Source organism: Leptodactylus fuscus, chromosome 5, assembly GCF_031893055.1.
Source record: "Leptodactylus fuscus isolate aLepFus1 chromosome 5, aLepFus1.hap2, whole genome shotgun sequence".
Lineage (NCBI taxonomy): Eukaryota > Metazoa > Chordata > Amphibia > Anura > Leptodactylidae > Leptodactylus > Leptodactylus fuscus.
Genome location: NC_134269.1, coordinates 88,427,827 through 88,439,974, shown reverse-complemented (window position 1 = coordinate 88,439,974; position 12,148 = coordinate 88,427,827). Strand labels below are relative to the sequence as shown.

The 12,148-nt window shown below is 40.3% G+C and overlaps 2 protein-coding genes across 2 annotated transcripts; both read left to right on the top strand.

Moving 5' to 3' along the window:
* The first annotated feature begins 223 nt into the window (after positions 1 to 223).
* LOC142204521 (olfactory receptor 5F1-like) lies at positions 224 to 1,156 on the top strand. The gene has a single exon (XM_075275838.1). The coding sequence runs from the start codon at positions 227 to 229 to the stop codon at positions 1,154 to 1,156; it is 930 nt and encodes a 309-aa protein (XP_075131939.1). The 5' UTR covers positions 224 to 226.
* An 8,396-nt stretch (positions 1,157 to 9,552) lies between these two features.
* Positions 9,553 to 10,929, top strand: LOC142204520 (olfactory receptor 5F1-like). The gene is made up of 2 exons (XM_075275836.1): positions 9,553 to 10,455; positions 10,894 to 10,929. Exons 1-2 carry the CDS (start codon positions 9,553 to 9,555, stop codon positions 10,927 to 10,929), a joined length of 939 nt encoding a protein of 312 aa, XP_075131937.1.
* Positions 10,930 to 12,148: the final 1,219 nt, after the last annotated feature.

Sequence of the window (12,148 nt, the reverse complement as noted above, 5' to 3'; positions counted from 1 at the left end):
ATGATGAATATGATGAATTCATTTTGAAAGAAGAGACATTTTTAGTTCCCTCCTTTTTGTATATCTTTGGAACATCTGTCTTGCACAGCTTTACACGGCTTGTCATGCACCATATTTGTTTGCTTTTCTATTTGCCTACAGATTTATATGACAAGAGCAATGAAGCTGAGAAAGACAAGCTAGCTAGAAAAAACTAGAGACATAATTGTTGTTCGTGGTCTCTACAATGGAGCAAAGGAACACAACGCTTGTGACTGAATTTGTCCTCTCTGGTCTCTCTTCTGACCCAAACCTTCGTCTGCCTCTCTTCTTGCTCTGCCTATTAGTCTATATGGTGACGGTGCTGGGTAATATTATGATCATTGTGTTGATAAGAATATCTCCAGCCTTGCAAACACCAATGTATTTCTTCCTTATGAATTTATCCTTTGTAGATATCCTTTATTCATCAACTATTACACCCAACATTATGGCCAATATCTTCTCTGTAACTAAGACAATCTCCATCATTGGTTGTGCACTACAAATGTTCCTTTTCATTGACCTGGCAAGCTCTGAAGCCATGTTACTTGCAGTAATGGCCTATGACCGATATGTAGCTATATGTAAACCCCTGTATTATACAATAATTATGAACAAAACAACATATTTGCAACTCATCATCTCCGTATACACAGCAGGATGTCTGAATTCATTCATACATACGTATTGTGCTTTCATCTTACCATTTTGTGGTTCTAACCAGATCAACCATTTCTTTTGTGATATTAATCCCATTTTAAGACTATCATGTAAAGATACATATCTTAATCAAGTGTTCTTATATGTTGTTGCTGGTTCCATAGAAGTGGGATCTTTCTTATGTATAGTGATATCATACACCTACATTTTACTCACCATATTTAATGTTGGATCTTCTAAAGGAAGAAGCAAGTCAATTTCCACTTGTGCCTCTCATTTTACTTGTGTCGCCTTATTCTACTGTCCCGTTTTCTTCATGTACTTGCGACCAAATTCTACATATACAATGGATCAGGATTGGGTAGTATCAACTTTCTATACAGTGATTATTCCTATGCTAAATCCCATGATATATAGCTTAAGAAATCAAGATGTAAAACAAGCCCTAGTAAAATGTAGAGTATTTCGCATTTAATATAAGATGTTTAATTTTTTTTTTGTGTACACTGGCAATGGCGGAGCGGCTCTACTATCATGAACATTTCAAATTAAATACAGCATATTTTCTTAATATTCCTGGCACCGAATCTTCAAATTTCTTTGATGTCTTTCCAGGAACCTTTGCTTCTCACTGTCAATGCTCACTCATTCTGTAGGGATATGTTTGCTTTCAGATATTTCATAAACCTCTTGCCCTAAAATTTTTGTATCACAGGTTTATATTAGATTAAAGAAAATGAGACACATTGTCCCTCTCATTTCAGTAAAGGAAGATCTTTACAAGTAACAATGGACAAGATATACTTCAGAGATTTTTTTTTAAAACTCATTATATTATCCCCATCAATAGTGATAGTTGTCTACGTACGCTACCTTTCCTTATCCTGCTTTCAATTTATTCAATAAATCACATGATAGTAGTGTGACTTTTTTTTTTTTTTTTTACCATGGCGAGTCTCTTTCTCCCTCTGCATCAAACTCTATTCAGATTTACAATGTGACCTCAGTTTCATCAATTCCCGCCCCTGTCTTTCTGACCCAGCTTGTATGTGAAAATCCCCCATCTTTTCATGAAATAATCTTCTATCCAGGGTTTCTCCCCATCTCTGTCAGGTCTCCATTCCCCTTTTATCTTTCCTATTATCACCGGTGCCGTTTTCATGACCTGTAATGACATCCCCATTTTAATCAACGCTCAAAAACAAAAAGAGGACACCGAGCGGCTCATAGTGTAATTGTGTAAGATAGAAACAATGCTGAAGGAAAAAAGAGAGGCTCTCACCTTGTGGGATTGTGAAGATGGTCACAACTCCTTACTACACATTGGGACCAAATTGGTCAGAGGGTCCCTCTCCCTGAATGGGGTCAAGCTGCCACGTTCCAAACACCTCTCGGATGTAGACAGGATGAACAAAAGGACCGGTATCCAGATTAGTTCGTGAGTCTGGTTTGAAGAAACTGTGCTCCCACCATTAAAGTTGAGTTAACGGCTTTATTAACAGAAAAACTTGAACACAACGTGTTTTGCACGTTATAAATCGCCCTTCCACAGGTGTATATAGTTTTCCGCTGCTGGGTCAGATGCGTCATTTTAATCAATGGCTGTACGTACAGCTTTCAGGACCTGTAATGACATTATCCTTACAGTGAAATGTTAGGAATGGTGAACAGTACTATGAGCTCTGCAAGGTTTTGAAACTGGAAATAGACATGTGTGCAGCTATTAGACATGGGTCACAACATAAGCAATAGCAAATTATTTATCTACTTCAATGACTAACTTGTACAGCTTTAAAAAAAAAACTCCCACAAAAAACACTGGTTTCCTCTGGGTACTCTGGATTCCTCCCACACTCTTAAGACATACTGATAGGGAATTTAGATTGTGAGTCCTATATGGGACAGTGACTGACAATGTCTGTAAAGCACTGTGGAATGTGTTGGCGTTATACAAGTAAGCAAAATAAATAAGCAATATTAAATATACAGTATATATACATTGCTCTCAAAATAAAGGGAACACTTAAAGAGGAGCTTTCACCTCCTGGGGCACCTGCAGTTTTATATACCACTAGAAAGCCAAGAGTGCGCTGAATTTGGCGTACTATCGGCTTTCATGTTCTGTGCCCCCGGTGAAGAGCTATCGGTGTCGGTACCATAGCTGTTCATTGTCAGAGGGGCGTTTCTGACAGTCAGTCAGGAATGCGCCTCCTCACAGCAGCATCTATGGCGCTGTACTGTGAGAGCGGTGAGGAACACCTCCCTCCCCTCCAGATAGTACTCATCCATAGACAGGTACTATCTCAGTGTCAGTGTCATCACTGTGCGGTAAGCAACGCCCCCTCTCACAGTACCATGTAATAGACGCTGCTATGAGGAAGGGTGCTCCTGACTGACTGTCAGAAATGCCTTCTGACAGTGAAGAGTTATGGTACCGGCGCCGATAGCTCTTCACCTGGGGCACAGAACGTGAAACCCAATAGTGCGCTGAATTCAGCGCACTGTCAGCTTTCTAGTGGTGTATAAAACCACATGTGCCTAGGAGATGAAAGGTCCTCTTTAAGCAACACAATGTAACTCCAAGCAAATGGAATAGATAACAGATGGAAATTATTGGCAATTATCGAGACACACTCAATAAAGGAGTGGTTCTGCAGGTGGGGACCACAGACCACATCTCAGTACCAATGCTTTCTGGCTGATGATTTGGTGACTTTTGAACGTTGGTTGTGCTTTCACACTTGTGGTAGCATGAGACGAACTCTACAACCCACACAAGTGGTTCAGGTAGTGCAGCTCATCCAAGATGGCACATCAATGCAAGCTGTGGCAAGAAGGTTTGCTGCGTCTGTCAGTGTAGTGACCAGATGCTGGAGGCACTACCAGAAGACAGGCCAGTACACCAGGAGATGTGGAGGAGGTTGTAGGAGTGCAACAACCCAGCAACAGGACCGCTACCTCCACCTTTCTCCACCTTTCATTCACACTGAGTAAACGCTAGCTTATTTTGTAGAGTAAAATTACACTTGTAAATTTTGCTATCCCATTGACTTCAATGACATTTTACAGGCGTATTTTTACAGGCGTATTTTTTACAGGCGTATTTTTACACTTGTAAAAAAATATCATTGAAGTCAATGGGATAGCAAAATTTACAAGTGTAATTTTACTCTACAAAATAAGCTAGCGTTTACTCAGTGTGAATGCACCCGAACACTGTCAGAGATCTGCAAAATGACCTCCAGCAGGCCACATATGTGCATGTGTCTGCACAAACAGTTAGAAACTCCATGAGGATGGTATGAGGTCACAATGTTCACAGATGGGGGTTGTGTTCACAGCCAAACACTGTGCAGGACACTTGGCATTTTCCACAGAACACCAGGATTGGCAACTTCGCCACTGGCGCCCTGTGCTCTTCACAGATAAAAGCAGGTTCACACTGAGCACATGTAATAGATATGACAGAGTCTGGAGACGCCATGGAGAGCCATCTGCTGCCTGCAACGTCCTTCAGCATGACCAGTTTGGCAGTGGATCCGTAATGGTGAGGGGTGGCATTTCTTTGGAGGACCGCACAGCCCTCCATGTGCTCGCCAGAGATAGCCTGACTGTAATTAGGTACCGAGATGAGATTCTCAGATGCCTTGTGAGACCATATACTGGTGCGGTTTGCCCTGGGTTCCTCCTAATGCAGGACAATGCCAGACCTCATGTGGCTGGAGTGTGTCAGCAGTTCCTGCAAGATGAAGGCATTAAAGCTATGGACTGGCCTGCCCGTTCCCCAGACCTGAATCTGATTGAGCACATCTGGGACATCACGTCTCACTCCATCCACCAACGTCACATTGCACCACAGACTGTCCAGGAGTTGGCAGATGCTTTAGTCCAGGTCTGGGAGGAGGTCCCTCAGGAGACCATCCGCAACCTTATCAGGAGCATGCCCAGGCGTTGTATGGAGGTCATGCAGGCACGTGGAGGCCACACACACTACTGAGCCTCATTTTGACATTTTAAGGACATTACATCAAAGTTGGATCAGCCTGTAGTGTGTTTTTCCACCTTAATTTTGGGGGTGACTCCAAATCCAGGCCTCCATTGGTTAATGTATTTAATTTCCATTGATGATTTTTGTGTGATTTTGTTGTCATTACAATCAACTTTGTACAGAACAAAGTATTCAATGAGAAGATTTCATTCATTCAGATCTAGGATGTGTTATTTGAGTTTTAAGCAGTGTATATATATAGTATATATATATATATATATATATATATATATATGGAAAGGCATCAGAAAAAAAAAACACTGCACTTTACAGTCCAAAAAAAAGTGAATGAGGTTTTGTTGAACCCACTGCCATTCTGTGCCATACTATTATGTTACGTTGAGCATATAGTTATAATGTAGTATTACAGCGTAATAGTATGATGCTATAATACTTTATGCACTGGAGCTGTGTCTGTAGAATTACTTCTGGCACTTGATTGTGTTACACCAGGCTGATCAATAGCAATCATGGCATCCTGGGATTGTGGAGGGCCTTCTACCACCCCTTGGATACCCCGAGATGAAATTGCCATGGCTCCCGAGAGGCCTGTCTGAAGCTCCCTACATTGTACATTGCACTGGGGATCAGAGCTCACAGATTCAAGCCCTCTACAATGTACCTTAGTTAATAGACACACCATATTATCTCTTCATCATTCAATAAGCATATTATAATTATAAAAAAATGAAAAGAAAAAAAATCATTCCAAGTGGTTAAAATTTGGCAAAGTAAAGTCAAAACTGTTTGTTCATGAAGGATTATTGTTGTAACTGTATGATTTAGAATCATGAACATAAATGGACACCTAGGAATTATTCATTAGATAAATCCTCAGTGGACCATGTTACTGCAGAATTGCTTTTCTCCAAAGACCACGTCATGAGAACTTGCTTATTAAAGTCCCATCATCAGATGGATAAATATGGAGGTATTATACACACCAACATCTTTTCACCTCTTACTTTACAGAAGCTCGATGCAGTGAGTATGTACACTCACCGGCCACTTTATTAGGTACACCATGCTAGTAACGGGTTGGACCCCCTTTTGCCTTCAGAACTGCCTCAATTCTTCGTGGCATAGATTCAACAAGGTGCTGGAAGCATTCCTCAGAGATTTTGGTCCATATTGACATGATGGCATCACACAGTTGCCGCAGATTTGTCGGCTGCACATCCATGATGCGAATCTCCCGTTCCACCACATCCCAAAGATGCTCTATTGGATTGAGATCTGGTGACTGTGGAGGCCATTGGAGTACAGTGAACTCATTGTCATGTTCAAGAAACCAGTCTGAGATGATTCCAGCTTTATGACATGGCGCATTATCCTGCTGAAAGTAGCCATCAGATGTTGGGTACATTGTGGTCATAAAGGGATGGACATGGTCAGCAACAATACTCAGGTAGGCTTTGGCGTTGCAACGATGCTCAATTGGTACCAAGGGGCCCAAAGAGTGCCAAGAAAATATTCCCCACACCATGACACCACCACCACCAGCCTGAACCGTTGATACAAGGCAGGATGGATACATGCTTTCATGTTGTTGACGCCAAATTTTGACCCTACCATCCGAATGTTGCAGCAGAAATCGAGACTCATCAGACCAGGCAACGTTTTTCCAATCTTCAATTGTCCAATTTCGATGAGCTTGTGCAAATTGTAGCCTCAGTTTCCTGTTCTTAGCTGAAAGGAGTGGCACCCGGTGTGGTCTTCTGCTGCTGTAGCCCATCTGCCTCAAAGTTCGACGTACTGTGCGTTCAGAGATGCTCTTCTGGCTACCTTGGTTGTAACGGGTGGCTATTTGAGTCACTGTTGCCTTTCTATCAGCTCGAACCAGTCTGGCCATTCTCCTCTGACCTCTGGCATCAACAACACATTTCCGCCCGCAGAACTGCCGCTCACTGGATGTTTTTTCTTTTTCGGACCATTCTCTGTAAACCCTAGAGATGGTTGTGCGTGAAAATCCCAGTAGATCAGCAGTTTCTGAAATACTCAGACCAGCCCTTCTGGCACCAACAACCATGCCACGTTCAAAGGCACTCAAATCACCTTTCTTCCCCATACTGATGCTCGGTTTGAACTGCAGGAGATTGTCTTGACCATGTCTACATGCCTAAATGCACTGAGTTGCCGCCATGTGATTGGCTGATTAGAAATTAAGTGTTAACGAGCAGTTGGACAGGTGTACCTAATAAAGTGGCCGGTGAGTGTATGTAGCCATTGAATGGCTGGATGACATATTTCATACCATTTCTTATATCCTATTAATATTATAAATGTGAAAGTTTGTGAGTTTGAATGTTTGTGGGTTTGTGTTTGGATGTTTGGATGTTTGTTCCTCAATCACGCAAAACCCGCTCTACCGATTTGGCTGAAATTTTCCACAAACATAGTTACTACACTGCGCAATAGGCTACTTTTCGTCACAATAGCGCACATACATTTTTTCCCAGGACCCCCATAAAAGCCAAACTCACATCACCATCTCTGCAATCTCACACACTTTGGACCATAGCAAGCCACAAAATTCATATTACCCTCTACAGCCTAGCCCCTAACCCCACACAATCTCATATACATATACTTTACCACTTTGCCCCTCACCTTAACGATACTCCAGGAGGCTACCTCTTCAACGCTCCGGATCTTTGCCGACCCCCACTGCTCTGACGATCTGCAACACCGCCCACCCAGCCACTCCACTGTGTTGGCAGGAGCATGCCCAAGTTAGCCACCACCAGAACGTGTTCCCTGTTCTACTCATGCGTAATCTCGATGCACCCCAATTGTGTAATGGCACGAGGCTACGTGTCACACAACTAGGAACAAATATCATTGAAGCCACTATTCTTACCGGAGCAGCTAAAGGTGATAGTGTGTTATTCCCACGCATTCCAATTATACCAAATAATATCCCAATTCAATTCAAATGACTACAATTTCCCCTTAAGTTGGCTTTTACAAAGACCATTAATAAATCCCAAGGACAAACGCTGAAAGTAGCAGGAATACATTTGGCCACACCAGGCTTCTCACATGGACAACTTTATGTGGCTTGCTCAAGAGTATCCTGTGCCCAAAACTTACATGTACTGGCGGAAAATAACAAATCATACAATGTCGTATATTGAAGTATATTAACATGAAATACCTCTGTCCCAAAGACACAATGTACAGTTTCTTAGAACACAGTATAGCAGCTGAAATAAAAATTACGTTCAACACAAAAGTCTCATGTATTCTCTGGATTATAGCAACAACAAGATACAAAGTTACATTTCATATCCCATAACTTTTACACACTACTAAAACCTTACCCGCGCCTGTATTTAGCCACTTCTACAATCACCGCAAACGAAGTCACGGGTACCAGCTAGTATGTCATATTTATCTTAATCATACATACAGAATGCTGTTCAACCACAGCTTGGCACTGGATTCTAAATATGAAATCAACATTATAAAATGTATAAAGTGTTTAGTTAAGAATTTGTTTTTTATTTATACAAAATTAATTATACTATGAAGAAAAAAATCACCATTTCTTGTCACAATTGTTAAACATGGATGTGCCTGTATTTCGTTTGGTTGGGAAGCAACACTTCATTAAACTTCTTGGCCAGGCCTTCACAGCATTTGGTCAGCAGTTCTGTCCTCTGGGTGGACATTTAGGGTGAGGATGAGCAGGGCCCCATCTCCACTTTCTGTTTGGTCCCATCATGTTCTCTGTCCTTTGTTATTCAAATACAGTTCACAATTAAAGACAATGATGAGTGCAAATAGGTAAGAAGTTTATTCATCTCTAATGGATCTTCTTGGTCCTAATTCATGAAGATTGGAGAGCCCAGAGGAGCTCTCAAGGTTAATCATGCGTCTACAGGTCGGCCCTGCCCTGGGATTGGCGGCTGCTGGACATAATGGCTCTGTAATCCGAGGGAGCTCATCTGAGACTTACCATAGTGTATACTATTGAATAGTTGTATGTTACATAGAGAAGATTGACCTGGTCCATCTAATTTGCACTTATATTATTTCTATATTATACAGACATGTGTTTATTCCAAGTATACTACATTCACGTTTTTAACCACTTCCTGGCCACACCCGTATACAGCCATATCTTGCGATGCTCTAAAGAAGCACTTTCACAAAAAGTTTAATAAGCTAGCACAATAGTAGGACAGATGGTCTAAATAGAATTGCCACATTATCTGTTCTGACTATTTTGGCATTCAGCAGAGTGAGGTTGTTGGGTTTCAGGGAACTTTGGGTGCAGTAAATTGAACTTATTCTCAGGGCCTATAAGCCTTTATCTATGCTCCTGGCCATGTAGGGCAGTAGTGGACCTGATATCTGCAGGATAAAGCGAAGGATTCATTTTCCACACATAACCCACCACTGAACCACCAATGTAGAAACAAAAAAGAAACCCCAGGAAGTGTCTCTTTAAATCACTATTATTCATTTCCAGACAGCTACAAATATAACAATCACAAAGCTATTAAACAGATTTCTAGCACCAATTTGCTTATGTACATGTGTGGCAATAACCTGATACTATTCTCTTTTTTGTAGGGTAAATCAGCACTATATGGATTGACTCTGATGGCAACTTCTCATAGGCAGCAGCCAATATAAACAAGTAGAGCGCAGTAAATATGATGAATATGATGAATTCATTTTGAAAGAAGAGACATTTTTAGTTCCCTCCTTTTTGTATATTTGCCTACAGATTTATATGACAAGAGCAATAAAGCTGAGAAAGACAAGCTAGCTAGAAAAAACTAGAGACATAATTGTTGTTCGTGGTCTCTACAATGGAGCAAAGGAACACAACGCTTGTGACTGAATTTGTCCTCTCCGGTCTCTCTTCTGACCCAAACCTTCGTCTGCCTCTCTTCTTGCTCTGCCTATTAGTCTATATGGTGACAGTGCTGGGTAATATTATGATCATTGTGTTGATAAGAATATCTCCAGCCTTGCAAACACCAATGTATTTCTTCCTTATGAATTTATCCTTTGTAGATATCCTTTATTCATCAACTATTACACCCAACATCATGGCCAATATCTTCTCTGTAACTAAGACAATCTCCATCATTGGTTGTGCACTACAAATGTTCCTTTTCATTGACCTGGCAAGCTCTGAAGCCATGTTACTTGCAGTAATGGCCTATGACCGATATGTAGCTATATGTAAACCCCTGTATTATACAATAATTATGAACAAAACAACATATTTGCAACTCATCATCTCCGTATACACAGCAGGATGTCTGAACTCATTCATACATACGTATTGTGCGTTCATCTTACCATTTTGTGGTTCTAACCAGATCAACCATTTCTTTTGTGATATTAATCCCATTTTAAGACTATCATGTAAAGATACATATCTTAATCAAGTTTTCTTATATGTTGTTGCTGGTTCCATAGAAGTGGGGTCTTTCTTATGTATAGTGATATCATATACCTATATTTTACTCACCATATTTAATCTTGGATCTTCTAAAGGAAGAAGCAAGTCAATTTCCACTTGCACCTCTCATTTTACTTGTGTCGCCTTATGCTACTGTCCTGTTTTCTTCATGTACTTGCGACCAAATTCTACATATGTAGTGGATCAGGATTGGGTAGTATCAATTTTCTATACAGTAATTATTCCTATGCTAAATCCCATGATATATAGCTTAAGAAATCAAGATGTAAAACAAGCCCTAGTAAAATGTAGAGTATTTCACATTTAATATAAAATGTTTAGATTTTTTGTATACACCAGCAATGGCAGGCCAGCTCTACTATCATGAACATTTCAAATAAAATACAGTATGTTTTCTTAATATTCCTGGCACCGAATCTTCAAATTTCTTTGATGTCTTTCCAGGAACCTTTGCTTCTCACTGTCACTGCTCACTCATTCTATAGGGCTATGTTTGCTTTCAGACATTCCTCCATGGCTTCATGTCTAGGTCCTTCAGGGTCAAAAAATGTCCTTTCTAATTCTGCATCACTCCAGCTGTGCAGTACTTCTTGGTTTGCTCTTATTCAGATGTCATCAACTTGTCCTTGAGTCAAATCTGTCATCTTGCTTCTAGCATGGTTTCCATAAAGTAACTTTTAACTGTTTTCTTCCTGTTATGTCCCTTTCTCCATATCAGGACTTTGTGGACATGTTTTCAATACAAAAAGCTTAAGACCACCTTCCAAGAAGAGCCCACTTTTCTTCCCTAATATATTATGATGATACTACTGAATATATTATAATGTATATTAATATATTGCTTTAAGAGGTGTAGCTAGTGGGGTGGCATTGGCCCAAAACAGACTTTTTGTGGCTCACTCCAGAGCTGCTCCTAACATATGCAGCATTTTTAACTTACCTATTTATTTATTTATTCATTCATTTATTTATTTATTTTGTAGATTGTGAGCCCCACATAGAGCTCACAATGTACATTTTTCCCTATCAGTATGTCTTTGGAATATGGGATGGAAATCCATGCAAACACGGGGAGAACATACAAACTCCTTGCAGATGGTTTTTTGCCCTTGGCGGGATTTGAACACCAGGACTCCAGCGCTGCAAGGCTAACCACTGAGCGACCGTGTGGCCCCCTCATTTTCAACTTTATTGATGTCTTTAGTTGTCTTCTTTCTCTTCTCTCTAATGTTGAATAGAACAGAGAAGCCTTTTGCTTTCATCATGCAGGCATTTACTAGTGATGTCAGCTGCTCCTGACCAAGCATTTACAGATGTATGAAGACTTACAAAGCCATTTTCGCTCCACTGGGGGATTATGGGAAAATATGTAAATCTTGGAAAACAGATTTGCATATTTTTCCCATTTGTGATTTTTTTTATACTGTCATCACATCTCAAATATATTCACTAGTAGTTTGTTCCAACATTTGACAGTGGATTATGGCTGCCTTTTTATCAGACACCCCAGATCTAGATATATGGAACTTGGTGGCACAAAATTTTTTCTTCAGAATGCACACAGCAGAATAGTTACCACTAACATCAGAGTGGCATTTAGAGAACTAAGAAGGACTTATAAAGACTAAATAATATCATGGTTTGAAATTCAATCCCTTGAAAACTATATAAAACATAATATTATTCGAAGGAGCCTCAGAATCAATATAAGCCTGGCAGAACGCACTAGGAAAGCAAGACTTATGTTGAAATGGAAAAAAGAGGCAACGACTTTCACTATGAAATGTATTGATTTGCTTTTGGAAGAGGAGAGGAATTCTTGGGAAACTAAGAATAAAAGGCTGAATGAGATCAGAGAACAAGTACTGAGACTCAAAAATTATCCCCAATTTCAACAGAAAGAATTGATTTTAGAAGGGATCGTTGAGAGATTTCAGAATTTCATCAGCGATCGTAAACACCAGCAACTCAAG